The sequence below is a fragment of the Cynocephalus volans genome, chromosome 6 (genome assembly GCF_027409185.1).
Source record: "Cynocephalus volans isolate mCynVol1 chromosome 6, mCynVol1.pri, whole genome shotgun sequence".
Taxonomy (NCBI): domain Eukaryota; kingdom Metazoa; phylum Chordata; class Mammalia; order Dermoptera; family Cynocephalidae; genus Cynocephalus; species Cynocephalus volans.
Genome location: NC_084465.1, coordinates 54432493 through 54458026, shown reverse-complemented (window position 1 = coordinate 54458026; position 25534 = coordinate 54432493). Strand labels below are relative to the sequence as shown.

General features: G+C 37.4%; 1 protein-coding gene across 2 annotated transcripts in view; it reads right to left on the bottom strand.

The window, feature by feature from the left end:
- Positions 1-22282, bottom strand: part of GNAI1 (G protein subunit alpha i1) — a 79861-nt gene extending 57579 nt beyond the window's left edge. The window contains exons 1-2 of one of the 2 annotated variants that reach the window (XM_063098766.1): positions 22258-22282; positions 21490-21766 (exon numbers count right to left, since the gene is read on the bottom strand). In XM_063098766.1, coding sequence (XP_062954836.1) covers positions 21490-21607 — 118 coding nt within the window. In that variant the 5' untranslated portion in view covers positions 21608-21766; positions 22258-22282. Of the gene's footprint in view, positions 1-21489; positions 21913-22257 lie in introns of those variants that run through there. The other variant, XM_063098764.1, reaches the window with a different exon arrangement.
- Positions 22283-25534: the final 3252 nt, after the last annotated feature.

Here is a 25534-nt window from a genome sequence, read left to right as displayed (position 1 = left end):
AGATAAATAGGAGGAGCACAGAGGATTTTTAGGGCAGTGTGATTCTACAATGGTGGTGTATGATGTCATTATACATTTATCCAAATCCATAGAATATACACCACCAAGGGTGAACCTCAATGTAATCTACAAACTTTGAATGATAATGATGTGTCACTGCAGGCTCATCGACCATAACAAATGAACCGTTCTGGTGGGGAATGTCGATAATGGGGGGAGGCTATGTGTGTGTCCAGTTTGAGGAGGGGAAATATATGGGAAATATCTGGACCTTCTCCTCAGTATTTCTGTGAACCTAAAACTGCTCAAAACAATAAAGTCTGTTGAAAATAAGTTATGAAATTAAAAAGCAATTATTTCATTTCAATACTCAAAAACCATCCTTTATAACAAGTGGACATATAGCATATACTTGAGGATTTGTTTCACCTTCCAGAAGGATATCTTAAATCTCTCACTCACTGCTAGATCCTGAGTACAACAATCTTCTCTTTCCTTGTTTTCTTTCACTTCTTCTAAGGGGACACATTGTACATGATAAGCACACAATAAATGCTTAATGAATACAGTATTTTTTTAAGACAGGGGAAATTGTTTGGGAAGATTATGAAAATAAATACAGATTCCTGAGACAATTAAAGCCCTCTCCAACAACTTTATTTTAAGGTCATAGGGAAGAGAGGCAGACTTGCCTACTGATATGTACATTAGCTTTCTAATAGTCTGCTCAGTGATTATGCTATCATTCCTACTGGAATTCCACTGCTACTTAAAATTTCAAAACCTCAATTATAATCACTGATCTTTAATACTAAAGACACCAGCCTACTCACTGACTTTGACACCTTAATGACTAAGAGTACAAAATCTTGAAAACTAGACTACATAAAATATATTTAAAGAAGATAAGCACATAGGAGTTTTTGTTTCATCTCAATGAAATCATGTGATTTCAGAATAAATAAAAACAAAATCTCTAACAAGTGAACTCTGAATCACTACAACCCTTAATTACAGACTTTGCACACACCAAAAAAAAAACCATTTTTTATGCATTTACACATGTATTATCTGAAATACAAAATTAGAAATTATTTGAAATTGAAAATATATCAAAGGAAATTTTACTTTTTATGTAAGAAAAACAGTACAATTATGATTAAAATACCCCAAAAAACAAAATAATTCATGTGTTTGATTAAAATCAACTCAGAATGTTTTATCTTTATTTACGTAAAGAGACTTTATAAAAAAGCATTAAACTTTTCATTTTACCAAGAAAAGCTCAATAATTCAAAAGTTGCACAATCCCACATATTGAGTCAATAATTATGAAAAAATCTCTGCATTTCAGATATACAACATTTATAGCATAAACAATACATTTAACAATAAATTCAAAAACAGGCTAAAATGAAATAAAGAATAACCAACATGTTATTTTACTTTTTCTGTAGTATGTAAAAGGTATCTTTCCTGCTGTAATATATCTCATTAGAGATGAACCCAGACTTACAGAAATTTTAAAAATATGTCTAACCTAGTAAATTGTAAATCCAAGTCTTTCGCAATTGTACCCCTCATGAGATTCTGGAACACAGCCCAGAAAGCTATTGCTGAGCCCAAAAGTTCCAGTCATAATAACTGAAATCTTTCTACATTCTTGCAACTCAGGAAAAATACTATTTTCAAATGATACAGCTTTCTCTTAAATGTAAAATGTAATCATTTCCTTTAACACAGGTAAAGAAAACCAACCCTAAAAACTGATGCAATAACTGAACTGTATCATTTGTCAACTACGTACTTAAAGTTTCTCTAGTAAAGAATCAAAACTATCCTAGAAGCTTGTTTTATGTAAGAAACACCCAAATAAAAACTGAAAGTCCCAGTTAACTTGAGTTTGGAAATTAATGTATATACAGTGTTCAGAGAATCACACTGTCATCCCACCTCTACCACACTTTCCAGGGCAGACCCCCAAGAACTTGGGGAATAATAGGGCTTTATTTCTGAAGTCCCTGTGCACCAACTTCAATTGTAGTTTTCCATAACTGCATCAATACAAATCTCACCAAATTCACACAGAGGCTTAAAATACACCCTTAACAAAATATTTACAACCCAGAATTCAATTAAACACAGACATTACAACCATAAAAATAACAATTGAAATAAAGATGCATCCTTCTATTTCTTTCCTGAAAAATCACTTCGGTGACTATATAATAGCTTGATTTCCATAGAAACTTACGTAAACTGGCTGTCTGAAATATTTCTAGGAGTTATATTGAAGGAAACAAAATAGAAATCACAGAAGGTAAGAGTAAGATTAGAGTAAGATTGGGAAAACTAAGCAATCTCCTAAATGCAAGAAAAAAAAAAGTATTGCTTTCTGTTCACTAAAATGTTTTCCTCTCTTTGACCATGGCACAAAGGATATATATGTATATCTCTTCTTGACTGCTTTGGAGAAAAGTATCTAGGGCCATGTTTCAGAATGCTGATGTCATTAACTAATATAATCCCTCAAAATTAAGTTTTGCAATGATGAATATGCTAATTAGCCTGATTATACATGTTCTGTATACATGTATTGAAATATTACTCTGTACCACCTAAAAGGTACAATCAAAATGTTTCAATAATAAAAAAACCTGACCAGAAACACTCGTTTGTATATCTACACTATTTTAGCAATTTAGATGGGAGTAGCATCCTGTCCCAACCATCTGACTTGTTCATTCATCATTTCACTATTTTTCTCTTTCCGTATCAGAGAAAAAATACCCCCAATATATTCCTGGTTAATTTCCAGAACTGGAAATGGTTTTAATTTCAATTTGATTATTAGTCAAATCAACATTCAAACACACTTAAAAAGTTATTAGAAAAATGTAAGCATTAACTACACCTTATTCATTTTTAAAATATACATTTCCCAACCAAAATTTTAAATCAGAGATGTGAAACTATATAAGGTTATATCAAAGGAAAACAAGAGTACAAAGTTAAAAAGAATACTTCGATCTTTCTTGAAGACTACCTTAAGATAACAAACTCAATTAATTTAATCTGCCCTATTGGAGTCTCCAACACCATCACGCCAGCCTGTCAATGACAGGGATATTTTTACATTATTGTATATTCTCACAAGTTCACTATTTTAGTTACCATGGTTAATGGGAAAGTCACTGGTGTTAAAAAAGAAAAAAAAAAACTTTCTAAAATAGGAGTCTACACACCATACTTCCTATGGCATATATAGTATACTTAATATAATTAACTTTCTCTTCAAAGATTCAGGATATTAAATTGCCTCAGGTTTTTTAAAAAATACATTTTCACTATTCATTTGTAATACTTTAGCCCTAGATATTGAAGACAGAAGAGATGAAACTGAATCCATAGTAACCCCAGATAATATCATGAACTTGGTTTCTCTTACTCACTTAAAAAAAAAAAAAAAAAAAACACTGACACTATTTTAATGTACTATATATATACGATACATACATTTAGTATAGATTTAGTCTCCCTTTTAAAACACCTGATTAAGTATATCAGTTAATATTGGTATTATAAGTTATAGTTGTTAATTAATTCTTTCAACATAAGCTGCAACTGTTAATTTATTCAACAAACATTTCCTTAGTAATTATTTTATTCAAACATTTCCTTAAACATTCCCTTTTTACCTGTCCCCCTAATGAGCGGGAAAACACCCTTTCATTTCACAATTGCAAATGTCCACATGAAAAAAAACATAAGGATAGAAGCGTACTATAGATTCAAGCATAAGAAAGTACTAAGAGGCAGTATGTTAAGAGCCAGAAATCAGACTAGCTACTTACTAGCTGTATATGTCCATGGGAAAATTACTTACCCGTCAAAGCCTCAATTTCCTGCTTTGTAACATGGGATTAATACTATCTATCTTAGTTCTAGAAAACAGAAGGAAATAGGGTCCATGAAAAGAAACAAGAAGAGGCAATGAAAGGAGAACATAAGTATAAAAACAGAGAAACCAACTCAAAATAAACACATCGACCTCATATTCTTGCTCATGTACTTAACTTTAACAGCAAAAGGGCTAAGTAGTTAACAGCTCTGAACCTGAAATTCAGGTGGCTCCCTAAACAAATTTAAATCCCACTCCCCAGCATTTATCCCTGCTGTAAATAATGTTTCATTTATTTTCTTTTGCCACTAAACTCTGTAAGGGTAGGTTCCAGGTTTGGTGCATGTTTGGATCCACACAACCTTTGACACAGCCCATAGCTAACTTAATATTTACTGAATGTTTATCTGCACTTAGGCAATTTGAAGTTAGGTGCAGATATATATACATATTTTTCATGTATAAAAGCAGGCACTTGGTAGGAACACTGTTGAGCCTTATGACTCATGATACCACAGATGATGTCTCATTGAGGCATTTATTCCACTGAACTGTGGGAGCAGCCAGGAATGCAGGTTTTGCAATTAGAGAAAGGGGAGGGGAGAATTGAGACATCTTGTGGCATCTGGTAGTAGGCATTTCAAATGCAAAAGTAGTTCATACCTGATTGACATCACGACCAGCACAGAATAAGTAATGTTAATGAGAACTGTATTAGTTTTCCGTGTAGTTTTTTTGGCTTTGTGGTTACCTAGGAGTGAGACATGATTTTTATATCTAACTTGTATGTTTGTATAATTGTATATATCTAAATGATACCGGAACACATTTAATATCAATATTAGGAATCCACAAGAATTGTTTTATTAAGGATCCAGATATTATTCAATTTTGAAAAAAATCTGTCCCAAACTCTGTTCATGAACATACACAGTTAGGACTGGAAACAGATAAGGGTGGAAAGAGGAACAGCATAAGAAAGGGTATTAGGACAGGAAAACATAGGTAGTGCTCAGAGAGCAGCAAGAGATAATCATGAGAATATGGAAAGCCACAACACAGAAGCTCTCAAATACCATGCTAATAAACTGGGCAGGGCAATACCTGTAAATAGTCAGAAATACTGAAGACTTCTGAGCAGTTACCGATAAGATCAAAGCTGTCATTCAGGAGGATTAATATAGATTGAAGGGTGGAAAGCATGTAGGTAGGAAGACCAGGTAGGAGGACATTACAACAGACCAACGTGTGAAAACAAAGAAACGAGGATGATGGACAAGCAATGCAAATGAAGGTAACCAAGACCTAGGAACTAACCGGTTGCAAAAGCAGGGGGAGAGAGTACGCCAAAATTGACATGAATAGCCTACAATAACAAAATTTCTTTTTACTTATGAAATACTTTAGTTATACAAAAATATCTAGAAAATAAGATAATATACATCTGTGTATCCCTCATCCAGCTTAAGAATGAAAACATTATAGGACCCCACATGCCTCTTCCTGATCCACTTCCCTCTGTCCCTCCTCAGAAGTAACCAGCACTGTGAAGCTGCTGTCTATCCTCTCCCTGCATTTCTTTACACTTTTCCTACATATGTCTGTATGTATAAATAAATTGTACAGGTTTAAAAATTTTTAAATTTCATATGAATGAGTCAGAGAGTATGTCATTTTTCAAACTGCATATTTAACTTAATCTGTCATCAAGATTTATCATACATTCACTTTCTCTGTGCAGTATTTCATTTGTATAGTTGTAACATAGTACTTCATTTTTAATACACACCCTCATTTATATATTCATTCCTGCTCACATATTTATCTTCCCTGATGATGAATAATTTAGTTATTTCCAAATTTTGCTCTTACTAGCAAAGTTGCAGTAAATATTTTCCTTGGTACATGTACAATACTTTCTCTGGAGTCTATGCCTAGGAGTGGGATTACTGGGTCCAAGAGTACATGTATCTGTAATAAATATTGACAAAGCTTTACCCAGAATGGTTCTACCAACTGATGCTCCCACCAACAGTGTATTAAAGTTGTCCAAGTCAACATTTGGTATTGTCTGATTCTAGCAGATGTGAAATGGTATCTTATTTTAACTTGCACTTCTATGATAACAGGTGGTATATGGTATGCTTTATGCCCCACTTTGTTTATGGTACATATTCGTATATCTTCAGTGTTAACATAGATTAATCAATCTTGTGTTGATTAATTACTATAGTTTGCATTTTTTCTTAAAAAATTCTCCTCTACTTCTGATGAAAAAAGTTCTAGGTTGTATACATCCTGCAGGCATTTACAATTAAATGAATTTTAAAATGCCTTTTTAAAACCACTCAAGGAATAATTATATGGGCCAACAATTTCAACAATTCTAAATCTTCTCATTTAACTTGAAATAAAACAAGCTCTCTATGTCAAAAAGTACCAAAATCGAGACGTTCACAAGTGGGGAAAAATATAAAAATATGCAAAGTATTGCAGGACAGGTTCTGACAAATCTCAAAATGGACCACATTAACTTCTTTAAAACAGAAAGTCCTTTTACTACTCCTCGGCAACTCCAAAACTGCAGATTAAAGTAACAATGCCAAGCCATTTTTACCCATCAACTTAGTACAGATAATTACAAGAACATTCCATGCTGATGAGGGTGAGATAAAACACAGCAGCCTCACATACTTCTTGTAGCGGGAAAAACTGGAATATTTGGTGAAAGCAATCTACCTATACACATCAGAAGCCTTAAATCAGTTCAAATTTTTAATCCAGTAATTTAAGGAAATAATCAGGAATACAGGCAATAATACACATAAAATATGATTACCACAAGATAATACATGATTGTCAAACAGGAAGATGTCAAGTGTCAACATTAGCCTGATTAAAAAAATTATGGTCAGTCTATACAATGGATTTTTATGTAGCCACTAAACTTGGGATTTACAGAAAATGTTTAATGATGGGTAAATGCTTAAGCCAAAAAAAAAGTGCACAGTATGATGTCAGCTATTCAAAATTTAGAGAGAAAAGGAATTTCCTCAAGTGATTTTTTCCTAAACGTACAAAGTATACACATAATACTTTATAATTAGAGTATCAGCATTTGAAAATAAATTAAATACTAGAAAAAAAGAAAGCAATGCCTATATATTCTTCCTATAATAAAATACTGCTTCTGCATATAACTTAAGATATTCAAGTTACATTGAGATATTACTTAGTAATATCTCATATCAGAGAAAATTAACATATGTCATCATAGCTAGAAGAGCTTAATAAAAAGCTATTTCTCTGTTTGAAAGACAATAAAACACTACTTTCTGATACTGGAGATATGAAGGATTTAGAAGCTTTTTTTAAAAAACAGTCTGACAGCCCTTTCCCTGGCTTTGCTGAGAAGTGGGTACAGTGACTCTACACTGTAACTCCTGACCACCACTGCCTGGACCACAGAGGAGTGCCTAACCAAAACACAGCTCAATCTTAACCAGCCAAGGGCCTAAGACTGCACAGCCTGGGCAAAAGCAGAGATGGGCAGATCAGATTTGTCTGTTTTGGGAAAACTAATTAAGAGTTTGAGGCAGTGAGTGGTGTGAACTGAGCTTAAAGCTCATGAAGTAAGGAAACCAGAAGGTTGGATGGAAATTACCTGGCCATGCCATACAGTCTTCTATGGAACACCTCCTTTGTTAGAGCTAGCTTGAGGAGTCTCTCTTCCTACCCCTAAAGAGCCCTACCTAAAATCAGAAGTCTTCTTCACACACCATGCCGAATATTTACCATATCTACCAGCACTGATACCAATTTATTCTTATAAGATAATGATATATAAGCATTAAATATAAGATCAGAGAGACAGAGTTAGCTAGAAAAGAAAAACACTTCATAAATATTTTATGACCAACAAAGTTGCAGAATGCATCTTTTATAAAGTCTTTATACTGATATCACAAGAGATTGCATTAAAATATGAAACAATCTTGGATCTATACCATATAATTCATTATTAGTAAAAGAAACATATTCAGAGGATTACTACAAATAAGAGAAGTGCTCTAGTTGAATACTTCAATTTAAGGCACTCACATATCAAGTTTAGAAACTAAATTATAGTAAACTAAACCTTGAAAATGCCACAAATGTAAATGATATATACATTATTAAAAACCAACACTTCTTCAATCACAGACTATATATATGGGAAATACATGACAAGTAACTTATACTTCTATATTTCTTCAAATATATTTCTATAGAACTTCAAAAGTTCTTTCAAATAAGCTGGCTATATTAGTTGTAAACTTATCCACATAACATTTAATGATTAAAACTATCATAAATATTAATACCTAATCTTAATTTTCAGAAACACAGACATACCTTTATGGTACATCTTTTCCAGGATACTACTATACAATTCTAAAATAATGTTCAGCTCTCAACTTATTTCCTCATATATACAGACCTATTCTAAAAATTCCTCACAGCAATTTTTACTTATATTCAGAAAATATGAAGTTGCTCATCTGACAGATTTGTTCAGGTACCTGAATTTTCAAAGTTTTTTTTTTTTTTTTTTTAAAATAACATTTGCTCATTGATGGACAAAAATATCCACATATACCCAAATACAACTCAAAATCCATACAAGGCTATGAATTATAAAGCATAAGTCCTGCTGATTATCCAAAGGGAACCACTATTAAGATCTCATTAAAAGTTTTATATTTTTCAGAATCACTCCTTTTATACCAGTTACTTTTTAAATTAGAGCTTATGTTATTTCAGATGTGACTGCTAAGTCTACAATGGACTACATTTGTCAGTTGAAAACTTTTCAGGAAATTAGTTCTGAAACTCCAAGCACCACCATGTGCGCAGCATAAATTACTGTGGAGCTCATTGCTTAGTCTTTGCTCTGAAAGTTTTGGAATAGCTTTTGACAAAAAGTAATAAAATTCAACCCTGACCTATAAAGAGCAATCATCCAAAACAAAGTTAAGATGATCTATTACAAGAGCAAACTAAGACAAATGGAAGAGGAAAAAAACCCAGAACCCTTCTTTTTTAAACACTTATAACTAAACAAGCCAAAATAACCATATTGTTTTACCTAATGGTAAAATGTTTAAAGAATATTTTCTCTGCTTTAATTTATATCAGCTTCTCAAAGATTGTTTCATTCTCAGAAATCTAGAAATCGTGTGCCATAGAGTAGGCAGTCTATAAATATCTGCTGAATGAATTAACACGTTTCATAAGAACCAGATGTCATGACTAACTTCAAGTAAGCCTAACCAGCAAATGATACTATGATGAAAGCAGAAGCTACAGAACACTTAACGCTACGTTTAATCTGTTTAATCTTATTTTATCACTAAATATTCAAGTGAAGGGTAGTTTCTAAAGACCAGAATTCCCTTTTAAAGGTAATGGTAAATACGTTGTATATGCCTATAGATTAGGAGAGCTGAGGTTATATAAAAATAGCAGAATCGTTTATTTCAAGTCCAAACTTTACCAGAATTTATAACTGTCTCGGTCGGTTCAGGATGCTATAGACTGGGTGGCTGCACAACAAACATTTATTTCTTACAGCTCTGGAAATCCAAAACCAGAGTGCCAGCATGGTCATGTTCTTGGGCCCCAGGATGGCCCTCCTCCTGGGTATGTCCTCACGTGGCCACTCATCACACACAGAAAGCTCCTGTGTGTCCTTCACTTTTTATAAGGGTATTAAACACCTAATGAAGGCCCAACCCTCATAACCTAATTTAACCCTAATTACCTCCCAAATGCCCCTTCTCCAAATACTATCATATTGGGGGTTAGAGTTTCAACATGTAAATTTGGGGAGGACAGAAACATTCATCCATAGCAGCAACCACCCTTTATTTCCTTCTGAGAAAAGAATTTCATCATGAACATCGCCAAATGAAAACAGTCATAAAAACTATTATGGGGACACTTTCAACCTGACCTGAATAATCATATCATCAAAAGAAGAAATCTACTTTAAAAAGTTCTTGCTAAATACACGGAAGATTCATTATCACTAATTATAGTTTTTGGTCAGTCCCCAGGAAGTGCATGTTTCCATGTAAGATAAAATCAATTTATTTTTCTCAAAATGCACTACTAAAACAAGGTCCTGGATTAACATCAGAAGAAGTTTAATTACAGAACAACAAAAATATTGAGTGCGACAGTCAATATATATAAATATATATGTGTGTGTGTGTCTGTGTGTATATGTGAATTTATAAAACAAAATGAGTGCTTATTTTGTGCGAGGCACTATTTTAAACACTTGATTGATAAGGTTATGTGGTAAAGACCAGATAAGACTTACAAAATGCTTATGAAATGGATAAACAAAAGAGTCAGCTGGTCAGCTCCACTAGGACTTTGCTTCTCAAAGTATGGACTGGACTGTGGATCAGCAACAAGACATCCCCTGGGAGTTTTTGAGAAATACAGAGTCTCAGGCTCCACCCCAGACCTACAGAATGAGAATCTGCATTTCAAAAGATTCCAGATTATTTCTATGCATGTTTAAGTTTAAGAAGATTGGCTCTAGAAAAATAAGGTTAGCACATGTGGTGCAGCAAGAACAATAGGAACAATTGTGGGAAAGAACAAAAACAAAAAAACCCCTAACTTCAGAGCAGGACAATAGAGAATGTAATGGGAGAAACAGGCTGAAAATTATGAATGTGCTTTTTCACCTTTTGAATTTACATGAATCATGGGAGAAGAGGCAGACACTCATGTCACCCAGGCAGAAATGGAAGAGTACATGGCTTACTTTCTGAGGTATCCCATGGGACAGCCTGCAAGACTGGGAGCCACAGGACAATCTGTAGCAACAAGGAAGATAGGGATCAGAGAGGCAGAGAATTAGACCTCTATTTTGATCTGCTCTCTCAGCCAAAGTTACAGAGGTGAACAGTATGTCAGAGAAAATGAAGAAACTGCTAAAGGCAGAGGGGCCAATTTGGAATAAGAAACATCCAAGCAGTCCGGAGAAGTGTGGCTAAGCAGAGGGAACACCTGAGCGCATCTCCCCAGCACTGTGGCACCCACGGGGAATGGATACAGCATTTTATTTTCCTCCTGCTTGAGACGACCGGAGAAGGCAGAGCACTCCTGATAGCTAAGAGCCTGGCCATCACAGACTGGCTCTGCTACAAAGGGCTGCCTGGGGAAAACGGGGACTGGAAGGGCCACGGTATCCTCAAGAGACAAAGTAGGGCCAAGACATTAAGAGAGATGGTCCTGGCTGTGACCAAAATTAGAGATGATGAACTAAGTATATTCATACTTCAGCAGTGGATGCTAGCACACAAGAAATGAGTGGGACACCAGGGACAGTGACACCATGGATGTCATGGGGATCCACAGAACAGCAGCAGGAGACTCTCCCCCACCCTACTTTCTTAAGGGAAACTATAAGTTCATTGTTGCGAGGTCAAAAAATGTGAGGCAAGAAAATGAGTAAAATATTTAGAATAAATGGGGCTTTGGACTTATCTGTGTGAAGGCAAACGAGATGTCAAGGATTGATGATGCCACGATGTAAGAGAAAACAGGGAGAAGGAGAATGTGGTAGAATAAGAGGTGAGAGATGATAACCTTCGGCTTTTGGACATATCGTGTTAAGGTAAATTAGAAATAAACCTGCCCTCTCCATCCCTTATCCCAGGGAATGAAAGGGAAATTACAGCCAACTCAGGGGCCAAAGGATTCACATAGATAATGCGCTGCTTAATACACATTCACAGTGAAAAATTACAAGAGGATACAAACTACCATGAGATACAGCCAAGACATCACAAACAGCTGAACTCCAAGAACTTCAAATAATAAATTTTCACAGACTATAAAATAGTTATGGTATAATGAAAGTGACTAAAAAATAGCTAAAAAATAAACAGAATAATAAACAATTTTTAAAAGAAAGGTTAAAAAAGTTTCTAGAAATGGAAATGTTACCATTAAAACTAAAAACTTAATACATTAAAAGGCAAATTATGTTATTACTGAACAAATTAAAATGAACCTAAAGGATACATTAAATAGCACAAAAAGACAAAGAGATAAAAAACCAGAGATAGGTTAAATAGAAGATAGAATGAGAAGCCCAAACTACATATAAAGTGAATTCCAGAAGGAGAGAAGAGAGAAAATAGGTACAAGACGTTATCTCTAAAAAATATATATACATAAGTATGGTTACATGAATGTCTGTTCTATTTCTCAGCACTTCTATATCCATGAAAAAGTCCATAATTCGAAGTAAAAAGCAATTTTTCACTGGAAAGTGAAAAAGTAAAAATAGGATTGCATCCTAATATTTTGAAAAGTTTGGATGAAAAAAATGAGAGATTAAAAAGTATTTAAGGGGTGCATGAACAGTTTTGTTTGCATTATATTACTTTTAATGCTACGCATGACTTGAGTATGTATATGGACCAGGACCCAGAGTCTTGAAAGCAGTGTGAAGATGCTAGAGAATCAGGTGGATGGAAATAGGTGCTGGACAAATGGGCAGGGGCAAGTGCAGAGTGCTGGCCTTGAATTAGGGGAGCATTATCTCATTAGTTCCAGTGTTACCACTTTTTATAATCACAACCCACACCCCGTGTATGCATTTCTTGATCTGACTGCTGATTGTACTGATGTGCTCAGTTTGTGAAAACTCAGTGAGCTACCATACGTGGACCAATTTTAAACTGTACAGACATAAATGAAAATCTTGAAACCAGATCAACTTCAGAATCAACTCATATGAAGGCAGTTTTCTAACTCCTGCTACATCATATTCATCTCCGCTGCAGGTTTATTCACAAATTCCATGCCTCGTAAATACCATGAAGAACAAAATTAGTGAGCTTCAAGAAAAGGCTGTCAAATAAAAGGCATGTGCCTAATCAAGAAAAATATATAATACAGATTAGATAAATAAATTATTGGAAAAAATTCTAGACTGTGCCTTAGGTAAACAGGAGGAGTTCCAGACAACTTAGTTTTAAGGGACTCCTTTTACAATTTATTAAAAAGCACAAATACTATCACAGATTTAATGCTTCACTGTTTCTATTTCAAGGTTACTAGCACTTTTCAAGAGATGCTTCTCCTTTCCTAAAAGTAAATTCATGGTATTCTAGAGTTTTATTAGGAATCTCTGAGTCAACAGTACAAAAAATTTCAGAAAGGTTTTAAATTTTGTGGGAAGTAATCATAAACTCCCCTGAGAAATGGCATATTCACATTTGAATCAAGTCAAATGAATTCTTAACATGGCACAGATATTTACCTGGTCCAGTTCCAGGGAGGAGACTGTTAACAGAAATCCAAATCCCATAAGGAATCTATGGTGGGATCAGAAAGTAGTACTTAAAATTGATTTTATACTTCTTGAAGTCTTTGTTATATACATACCCTTGGCTAAGAAAAGCCAACAGAAGGATTTAATGTCTATGACCATAAATGGATCAAACTGCAAGGGAGGGCTGATCCCAGAGAGCCTCTAAAGTATTTATAATAACAGCTTATATTTATGAAGAACTTACATGCCATGTACTGTTCTATGTATTTCAGATACATCAGCTTACTTTGTCCCCAGCCCTACAAGGCAGATAAATTTATTATCATGCTTTTATATAAAAGAAAACTGAAGCTTAAATAATTTGGATAATTTGCCCAAGGTCTCAAGGGATAAATTTTACCCTCAAAGTTCTAAGTCAACTGCTTTTTCCTACCTGGACTCCCTACAGAGCTAAATAAACCTCGAAGAGATAAATTACTTATATGCGGAGAATGTAAGAAAACTAAATTCATAGGTAGCAAAGTCTCTTCTAAATTTTAAGTTTCTATACCACACAGGGTGTGGAGACAGTCAGGATCAAATAATACACTCAGAACTACATAAAGGAAACTGAAAGATTTATAACCACAGTAATTTCTGAGAGGCATGATACCATCACCTTCACCCCCACCCCACAAGATCAATATTGAAGTCCCCAACATTGAATCTCACCTCCTCAAATATCTATTATTATTCTACTTCTTCCTCATTTGCCATTATGAGGAATTATTTTTATGTATTTATGTTATTTCCCTAGGTAGACGGTAAATTTTCTTAACAACTGGTAAACCAAGGGCATAACCTGACACCAAAACATAGAACACACTTTACAAATGTCAATGATAATTCTCACCACATAAGGACAGGCAAGGCATAAAGACTGGTGTTGAGCTTCTGAGCACCCTGCTGGCTCCTGAAAGCCAGCGTTGCCCATAATCACATCATACTGTGTTATATATATAGTTGTGAGCTATATCAAATGCCTGGTTGTATTACTGTATGCATTTTAAGAAAGCAGTTGACATGAAGCAACGCAACAAACAATACTGCTGAAAACAGTGCCCAGGATATACAAATACAAAAATCACACCTCCCTCTACCACTTAATTTACCAAGAGTCATGATATTTTCCTGATCATACAATAAGAATTTGGTCTGCCAAATAATTTAATTTTTAGAGTTGTATTAGAAATAATTTAGGTTTTAGTTACTCTAACAAGCAAGATATAAAAAAGATAAACGGAGATACATTGAGCCAAAATTCACTCGAATGGCACAAAGCACAAGAAAAATGTATCAAAGTTTTCCCTTTAAAGGGCTCTAGTCAAAATTAACGTTCAATAATTTATTCATTCATTTAACCAACATTTCTGAAAAGGCTACTAAGTGACATCCCAACAGGTTATAAACAAGTCCGACGGGATTCATGCTCTGATGGAATCAACCCCATAGAAAGTGGCAACAGACAATAAAAAGGTAAATGCATAAGATGATTTCAATATGGTGTAATTAAGAAGGGAGAGGAAGGAAGACTAATTTAGACTGGATGATCAGGAAAAACTTAATTGAAGAGAAGGCAAACAAAGAAAAGTTTTTTTCAGTTTGACCTGAGTAAAATACCATGGGTTCAACACAAAGTGCTAGAACCTGGTGATTTTAGTGTTACCATGAGAGTTACACAAATTACAAAGCATTGGAGAATAGAAAATTACAATCACCATGCATTCCCTAAAGTTATGCAAGAGACATCAATAAAGATACCTGTAAGTGGGGTGTTGCTATAACAAACACCTAAAAATGTAGAAATGGCTTTGGAGTTGGGCAATGGACGGAGGCTGAAAGAATTTTAAGCATTATGAGGAGCACGGAAAAAGCCTAGATTGCCTTGACACAGTAGAATTACAATGTTAATGTCTCTCCTAGTGAGGGCTCAGAAGGAAGCGAGAAACATGGTAGAGAAACATATCTTAGAAAATATCTAAATTCTCATGAAAAGACTATTGATAGATACATGAACTTTAAATGTGCTGTTAATGAGGACTTCAATGGAAAAGAGGAAGATATTATTAGAAACTAGAGGAAAGGAATCCTTTACAGAGGCAGAAAGCTTAGCTCAATTATGTCTTGCAGTTAACGTGGAAAAGCAGACATTATAAGCTGTGAACTTGGATACTGAAATGAGTAGATTTCCAAGCAACATGTTGAACGTATGGCCTGTTTCCTTCTTGGGGTTATAGTGAAGTACAAGAGGAAAAAAAGAAATGAAGTAAGTACAAAATGAAATAATATTATCAGACCATCATAATTCTACAGGCAAGGAACAGGCTGATAATGCTACTCAGCTGCAAACATGTGCTACTTTTCATTAGAAAGAAAGGATGAGTCCAAGGGCAGAATCCGGTGCCCAAAAGGTAGAGCAGAGTCACAGAGGACTATGCCCAGGCCTTGAAACTAAATGGAGTTTTGAAAGTGCTTGAGACTGATGACTACTTTTATCTTTCCATTTTTCTCCCTTCTGAATGAGAATGTCTATGACTGATAACCTATGCCTGTCCCACCATTATATTCTGGAAGTAGATAACTTGTTTTCTAGTTTCGTGGTCCACAAATAGAGAAGAATTTTGTCTCAGTACGGGTAATACCCAGAATCTCACCCATTCCTAAGTTAGATCATGAGCTTTGGATAAGATTTTGGAATCTGAATTGGTGCTTAAACGGGTTGAGACTTTTGAAAATGCTGAGAAAGGTAAATGTATTTTTCATGCAGGACAGATATCAATCTTTGGGAGCCAGAGGGCAAACTGTGACAGGAAGAATAACAGCTCCCAAAGATACATATGTTCCAAACTCTGGAATCTGTAAATAAGTTACCTTATATGGCAAAAGGAATTCTGCAGGTTTGATTAAGTTAAGAATCTTAAGATGGGGCTGTTATCCTGGATTATGTGGGTGATATCAATGTAATCACAAACGTCCTTATAAGTGAAAGTGGGAGACAGGAAAGTGATGCCACAAGAGAAAGACTCCACCGGATGCTGCTGGCTTTGAAGATGGAGAAAGGCACCGTGAGCCAGTGAAAGCAGGTAGCCCGTAGACAGAGGTTGGAAAAAGCAAGGGAATAGATTCTCCTAACCTCCAGAAGAAAAGAAGCCCTGCTGATATCCTGATTTTAGCCCAGTGGAAATACTTTTCAGTCTTCTGACCTCTAGAATTGTAGGATAATAAATGTCGCATTGTTTTAAGTCACTAAGTTTATGGTAATGATAGTTATTTTAAAATTATTTTAACCCTATTTCTGTTAAGGTTTTTAATTAGTACTTAACAATTCATGACAGAAAGCGGCCTAAACCCAACAAGATTAGGTAAAGCTGACTTTCGTTCATAAGGCTCAAATGCCATCTGGGATCTAAATTTCACCAATGTCATTCTCTGAGTAGTACACACTGGGTAACTGCATGCCAGAACATGTGACCAAGAAATATGTGACCTAGAAATGTGACCAACACACTCAGGTCCTCCCACTTGAATCTGCTGTATCTTGAATTTTCCAAGGCAATGAGAAATGCAAAACAAAATAAAAATTAATACTGTGGTTGCATACCCAATTTTTGCTTAATAATTACAGCAATCTTTTTCAGGTTTAAATAACATCTTCTACTAAATCCTACAAGACAGGCATTATATTTCCCACAATTGATAAATTTAACAAGACTTATGCTCTTTATTTATAATACAAAGAGGCAAAAATAAAGATTAGAACATGAGATTTACCCTTACCAAAAAATAAAAAATAAAAAATTAAGGAATAACACCACAACTGCAACATAACAGATCTCCTTTGATGAATGTCCATTGTCATTTTCTCTAATTTATCTAATTTATCAAATAACCAAATGACTGTGAAAAGCTTATAGATATGGAAAAAATCTTAAACCAAACAATTTGCTTTTAGATATTATGCGTTTACTTTAGTCATCACATACTTTACCATTTCTTTCTTGCTTACATTGTTTGGGCAGTTATTTACTCCCATCCATACTGAAACTGGCAGGGTACAAGATTTATATTCCAGCAAAATAATAATTTGAGATAATTAAGAACTCACTTCACACATGACAAAGTAGAAAGGTTGTTAGGAATACAAATATCACTTACAAAGCTTCTGCCCCTGAAGGGCTCACAGTAGTAAGAAACCATCATAGTGTTAAGACTAAACAACACTTGAAACCAAGTGCAAATACTCTGTAATATATCCCAACTGTGCCTGTTTAGAGAGGGTGGGTGCCCTGAGGATAATGGTACAAGGACAGAGGAAAGACAAGTATCAAAAAGGTTTTATTCTGCAGTCAATGGAGAAGTCAACAAAGGTTTCTGAACAAGGAAGTAGCATGATACCAATGGTAAGAAGGACAGGCTAGAGAGAAAGACCAGAAGCAGGACAGTCTCCTGGAATTAGGCTACCAGAGGCAGAGAAAGACTTCACTATGAACATGAGAATGAAAAACAGAAGAATCAGTGCTTTCAAAACATCCTTTTATATTCTATTAAAGGCTTCTATTAAAGTAACTGCTGAAACAAGGTATTCCAGTGAGAGAAAAACACGCAACCCGTGTTGAAATACCAGGTCTATTTATTCAAGGAAATGGGCTTTTGGCATCTAAGATCCTGAGCCACTTCTAAGGAAATAGCTAGAGCAATGCAAAATCAAAAGTCCTGCAATGCCAGAATTTCTCAACTAGGTAAGTCATAGGGCAAGTTCAAAGGGAGTAAAAATGATTAATGGTGGTGGATCATCCCAAATAGCTGGTTGCTGGTGGCAATGGAAAAATATCCAACGAACAGAAGAGATCCAATCCTTCACCTCATTTTCACCCAAATCTGTAATGTTTAAACCAAATAAAAAAGGAGATATGGGTGGATCTCTGTTTGTGGGGGTGGGTGGATAGTGAGGTGGAGAGAAGGAGAATAAAGCTCAAAGTTTTGGAGTGAAATGATTTAGGGACAATTAACTCATGAAAACTTCACTTTTATATAGTCTAACTCCTTATATCTTCAAAAATCATAACAGAATAATATTTAATAAGTACTAGTAGTAGTAGTTTATATTAGACTTATAGTCTTACTAAAAAACAGCCGAGGCCTAATGATAAATTGTAACATTCTCAAAGATATAACGATAAATGACATTCCCTGTGACAGCCATATATAACAGAAAGAAAACTATCATTATTATTCGTTTTATTATAGTAAGTTTTGCCATTTAGGATTATTATTCTAATATTAAATCCTGAAAACTAAACCAAAAAGTCTTAAACCTTAAACCACTCAAACACTGACATAATTTCCTTTAGGTCAATGATTAGATTAGGTCCTCTCTTTTTTAAGGCCTAATTCACTGCTCCTAAATAGCATAGTGAAATACCTCTGATTTAAATCATATATTTTAGACACACAGTAGCAAAATCTTTACTAATAATGTGCAAGTCTCATACCTGAATCTTTCAGCCCAGATGTCTAAAAATACAATATGTGCCTTAAGAGAAAAAATGCAATACAATAAACTATTTAATACACTGCCTTAAATGTACTTTAGAGACTATGCCTTAAATGAAAAACAAAAAACAAACAAACAAAAAAAAACACGATGAGAAAAACAAAATAATTGAAGAGGAAGAAGACCGGATGTAAATGGAAGTGACACTAGAGATTACCTAGAAACCATCTTACATTTCTAGTTGATTCAGTTTCCATGTTTTAGATGGAATGATTTCATTGATGGGCTTACACATATGCTTTAAACACCCAAAAAAGGAAACAAAGGTCACAATTCACTGCTAAAGTCAAATTAGGGAAAAAAATGCTTTCAAACATCCCAAGAATTAAGAATTATGAAATAAGTAAGCCAGCTTTCTGTTTATAGGACCCAGGGTTTTTGGAACTCTGGGCAAAAGGGTAGAGTGGAGCAGAGGAGAAGGATGAGGAGGAGGGCTGGGCCAACACACAGGGATGTGGCAGGAGTTCCACAGACAGAAGATACTCAGGAAAAGCAAAGACCAGTGCTAAAAAAGACAGCTGAAGGAATTCAGTCACTTAAAGATTTTTAAAAATCATTTTGAAATCTTCCTAATGTTTCTGGTATGGAAAAATCACAATTCCAAAATTTCTTCTGAAAATCAAGACTATGCTACATCTTTCTCATAACTCAATACAGATGGCTGTAGAGACTCTACTTTTGGTTCTATACTACACATTCAACTATATTTAATTGCTAATCTACAACAGTGGATCTCAACCAAGGTTAAATTTTACCCCCAGTAGACGTTTGGCAATATCTGGAGACAATTTTGAGGGTCATAGACTGGGGGGGCAACTACTAGCTTCTAATGGGTAAAGGCCAAAGATGCTGGGAAACATCCTACAATGTCCAAGACAGCCTGCACAACAAAGAACTATCCACCCCAAAATGCAAGTAGTGCTAAGTTTTAAGCAACGTTGATCTCTTCTGAATACAAGCAAAAAGGCTACTCTTGGGACCTTTATCCTAGTTCGTATCTCTCTAATAGTCATCTAATTAAAGGACAAAACAACAACGCCAAAGAATTCATTTTTCAATCTCTTTAAACATGGTGGATATTTGGCTCAATCTAGGAGTCACCCAGAAATACACTGATATAATGTATCAGAGCAGGAGTGCAGAAACTGCAGAGAACTTTTTAATCTTCCTTCTATTTCTTTTCTGTCTCAAGCACATTCAATTCAGAAGAGGAGCATGAGCTCCTTACACGGTTCCGTATCAAGTTGTTTCTTCTACGTTCAATATACCAAAAATACACTGACCTCGTCAAAATATTATTAATATTTCTTATCATGTAAAAACTGAGGTAAGCAGTATTATCTGAGAAAGATTTATGTTGGGGGCGGGAGGGTGAAGAAAGCCACCCAGGTCTTTAAAATGCAAAGTTATTTCACAGTTTACTTACAAAATGACTCAGATCATTATTACTTTCAGTCATGCCAAGTTTGCTCTTCTACGCCTATTAGTAATAGAGAAAAAACCCCACCATTTTTTCCGCAGTGATTAAGCCAACGAAACAGAAGCTTACTGAAAACGGGTTTGAACAATGTTTCTCTCTTATTATAACTGTTACACAAATACAAGCCAATTGCTGGAGGTTCAAATGAAGATTCTGATAAATCTTTTCTACCTAAGTACCTATGAAGTGTGAAAGGAAAAACAAGCGAACAAAAGCAAATCCTAACTCATAGATCTAAAACTCTTAAGCTGTGAATGTTCTCCTAATATACCCCTCCCTCAAAACCCTGGTTTACTCTTGATTTTCCTCCCGTTCAAACAACTGGAAAAGACCTCCACGTAGCGTTTCACGAAGAAAACAGTGCTAAGAACAAAAAGGAGCCTGGCGGGTACCTGGCAAACCTCATTCATCGGAAACCGCGGCAGCGGAGAGAGAATCCTGCTGTCCGGCGGCGTGACCCTCTCGCACCCCTGACAGCGGTTTTTCCACTCGAGAGTCTGCCTTACCTACTACTGGACCAAATGTACCCAACTTTGGTGGTTTCCATGCCCCCACAATAATAAAAATCCAGCACCCAGCGCAGCCTATTTCCTTAAGAACGGTGCACGTAACCAGTGCTCCTTGAACACTTACTGAGTCGCCACAGGAAGTTAACAGGAAAGACACATTTCAAGCCCCCCAACCCCCCAAAAGGTGCACCGATTTCACCAAACGTGTCACTCTCGGCATGGGAAAGCCACAACCGCGATACACCGCCTCGTATGAAGGGTTTTCAGGGGCGGGGGGGCGCAGCGTGCTTTTATTTTCTGGTGGCGAATGCCCTTTCATCTCTACAAGGCACAGCTAAACTTCAAAGAACAGGGTTTGCACGAGACCCCCGCCCTCGAATCGCTCCTCGGCTTCTCCCGGGGTCACACTGCGCATCCGAGAGAAGTGAAGCGCCTGCCCCACGGCGGGGAGTTCGCCCCCGACAGGGAGGAGGGAGGACGGGGACCCGTGAGGGGAGGACCCGCCGGGGCTCGGCACCGCACAAGCCCGGCTCTCGCTCGGAAACCCTGCTCGGCCGCTGCTGCACGTTCCCTCCGGCTTTCAACACGCCGAGGGCCCCGCAGCGTCCGCCGCGCCGCGCCCACCCGCCCGACCCCCGGGCCCCGCCCGGCCGCCCTTACCGAGCAGCAGCAGCTTGACCTCGCGCGCCGCCTTCTCGCCGTCCTCGCGGAGGTTGCGGTCGATCATCTTACTCCGCTCCACCGCCGCCTTGTCCTCGGCGCTCAGCGTACAGCCCATGGTGCCGAGAGCGAGAGCTCGCCGCCGCTCCCTCCACGCCCGGGTGCCGCCGCCAAGCACAGGTGAATTCTCGCTCTCGATGCGGGCCTTCGAGTAGCTCCCGACGTTGGCCACACCACCCCCACCACACTTCCGAAGCGGAGTCGAGGGAAACGCTGTCTGCAAAGGAGCAAGCAGCGCCGGGCGGCTGTTTCCCACGGCCGGCCTCCGCTCCTGGCGCCGCTCAGTGCCCCCGAGTCCCGGGTTTGGGGTTGAGAAGCTCCGGGTACAGAGGCTGCCGCCCTCCCGCCGGTGGCCTCGCCGCAGCCTCGCACAGCCCAGCCGAGCTCGGCGTCCGCGCGCCGCCGCGGCCCCGCCCCTGCCCGCCCCTCCCGCCACCCCGCGACCACTCCCAGAGCGCGCGCCCGCCCGCCCGCGCACGTGCCCTCGGACAGCGCCCCTCGGAGGGGCGCGCGCGCGCGGTCGCCCACCCGTCCGCGTGGCCGCCGACCCCTGCGCGGCGCAACCCCGAGGTCGCGGCGTCCCCACGCGCTCCCCCTGGAATCTCCCCGGAGCGCGGTACTGCCCCGCGGGGACGTGGCTTTGGCCCCTCGCGCTTTCTTTCCCCATTCCCTCCATGGGAGTGGGGTAATTTCTTCCCGTTTACTCACACCGAGGGATCTGTGCGTTCCTGCCCCTACCTTCGGGTGGGGGTGGGAAAGCTGCCAAAGTTGGAAGCCGGAAAAAAATAAAGCCAGTCCTGAGCGTTTGAGCATGCCCAGCGCCGGCAGCCACGCCAGGGTTTTCAGAATGCAAACCCCTGTCGGCTGGCGTTCAGGGCCATGGGAACCAGAGGGAGCTGGGAAGGGAATGGAGCCCTGGTGAAACCAGAGGTGGGGACGGTGGAGAACACAGAAGGAGGGGGGCACCAGGGTCAACTTTCTTCCTTGTTTCATCCTTCTGTGCTTCCCAATATCCATTCGTTCTCACATTTTGAAGGATTTCCGCATAAGCTGAGAAAACGTGAGACAAAGAATCAAAGTGTATATTAAAATATGATAAGAGCAATAAAACACACCCAGACAAATTACTCCACACATAACTGATCTCCTCTAGGGAAACATGTAAGCTTCCACGCCAAGTTCTGAACCAACATTTATGACCATGTTAGTGACCCCTGTGTCATCGGGTATGTCATTCCTTTTTGCGGGCCTTAGCTTCTTTGCCCATAAAATGAGAAGTTGATCTATGCTATCGCTCCTGGGGCCTGCAAGACATTCCACCCAGCACAGAGTGAATGAGCATAGATTTAAGGTCTGGTCTCTCCCTTTCAATTGCTACACCTTTCCCTTACAGACACTATAGGAAGTGCTGACTGTTTAGAAGATGAGTCTAGCTAACAACAACAACAACAAAAAATCTTCCTTGGTGTATTAAAAATTAGGAAATTACTCTTTGGTTCCCGTCTGGAAGTTTTATTTTCTAAAAATCATTTGGGAAAACTGGACTTGGGTTTTCCAAAAAAGTGAGGCGGAGCAATGATACAGGCAGAATAGCTTTAGAGTGGGTCACTTACATCAGGCCTGTGAGCTAGCAGAGATTGTTGGTTCCCTCCTGATGGGACACTCCCTTTTCTGTTCTCCTATAATAAATAGTCAAACATGCTCTGCACAAGAGTTGTAATTTCAAGATCTGCATTAACTTTTCCTGTATCCTTTTGTAATATAACAACAAAAAGGAGCGATCTTTAATTGTACTTAATCACCTTCTACCCGCTTTGCAGTTCTAGGCACTCTAAATGGTAATGCTTATCAGGAACTCTGGAATTAAACATAACAAAATCAACTTTCAACACAATGTTTGTGTATTAGCTCTTTTGGATTATCTGTTATTCTGACTTTTTCCTATAAGATTCAGGCTAAATTGAGTGTGGGAACAAGTTTCAGTAGAAGAGGCAGTAATCATGGCTGAATACTGGTGGAAATGACCACAAAACTGGTGTTTTGGAAAAATGGAGATGTAACAGAATTACACACATTGCACCTTTTATTTGAAAAGCTTGTCAAGAAGGTGAGAGGTTAAAATGTAATACATAGAAGAATAAGAACTGCAAATTAGCTTTACAGGAAGCAAAACTTCTAAGACGATGCAGAGTAAGGGAGTGATCAGTAAGGTGTGAAATTCCAAGAGAAGAAAGTTTTGAAAAAACTTTTGAAGGGAATAATGACAGGGTATTGGTGGGAAGTGTCAAGGAGTATGTATTAGTCAGTTCAGGCTACCATAGTAAAATATCATGGACTGAGTGGCTTAAACAACAGGAATGTATTTCTCCCAGTTCTGGAGGCTGATAAGTATCAGATAAAGGTGCCAGCTGACTCAGTTTCCCAATGGGGGCTCTCTTCCTGGTTTGCAGATGGCCACCTTCTTGTTGTGTCCTCACATGGCAGAGAGAAAGAGAGACAGCTCTGGTCTCTCTTTCTCTTCTTATAAAGTCGTTGATCCCATCATAAGAATCTTACTCTCAAGACCTTATCTAAACTTCATTACTTCCCAAAGACCCCACTTCTAAATAACATCACACTGGGGGTTAAGGCTTCAAAATATGAATATTGGGTAGAACAAACATTCAGTCCATAGTAGAGTATATTTTGTTTGAGAAAAATAACCAGCTAAAGGGTTAATATGCAAAGCACACATAGAAGAAAGCAATTGTTTTATAATTGAAATGTAGCCTGACTGAAGAACGATAGGATGTTCAGGACAAAGTTGGGAAAGAGCTTTAAATGTTAAGGGGAAGAGTTGGTCTTGATGCAGTGGGTACTAAGTGTCCCTTACATTCCCTTGAGGTTTTTTGTTTTTTTTTTTGTAAATAAAAAAACTCTTACCACTATGTGTAAAACAAATGAGTTATCAGTAAGTGGATTGCATTAGTAATCCAGATATGAGGTGGTAAGAGTCACTCAAACTAACAACTTACATAATTATGATGCTGCAAAATATGATTCAATAACCTTGTCAAGGAGGTGGAGCAGATTATTAACTCATGTATTTTATAGAAAGTGAAATTGAAATTACAGAGGTTAAAGCACTCAGAGTACTGTTTTCCGTTCTGAACATCATGTTCACTTGTTTAACAGCTTGATTGAGCTATGTAAACCACATACCGTAGAATTTACCCATTCAAAGTATAAGATTCAGTAGCTTTTAGCATATTCATGGAGTTGTGCAACCTGACCACAATCCATTGTAGAACATTTTTGTCACACCAAAGAGAAATTCTATATCCCTTAGCCAATGTCATCCCCAGTCCTTCCATCTTCCTAGTTCTAGACAGCCACTAATCTAATTTCTGTCTCTCTAGATAGGCCTATTCTGGAAATTTTATATAAAAGAAACAATATAGTTATGTAGTTTTTTGTGCCTTGCTTCTTTCACTTAGCATAAAGTTTTAAGTTTGTGCATGTTGTAGCATGTGTCAGTACTTCATTTCTTTTTATTGCTGAATATCACTGAACATCATATGTTGAGAAAGTTAGAGACATATGTTGACACAAATTGGAGCACATTCAACTGAGAGCATCAGATTTTAAACTAACTTCAAACTCATACAGAATAAGAAATGGGGGATATTTAACATAGGAATGGAAGATACAAAGTGACATGATAGCTATTTCCAAATGACTGAAGAGGTGTCCTAAATCAATGAGGTCAGACGTTTTCCATCTGGCTTCAAAGTGATACATTCAGAAGTATTGAAAGAAAACTACAGCAAACAAAATTTCACTTTGGTGTGAGGAAAACCAATATACAATTCTCACAAAGGTAATAGGCAACCTTAGAAACCCATCCATTCTTGACTGAGATGTAAAAATCTAGACTTGATCTTATACTGTGCACAATTTAGAGCTAGGTGAACTTTTAGGATCTCTTTCAACTTTGAGATTCTAT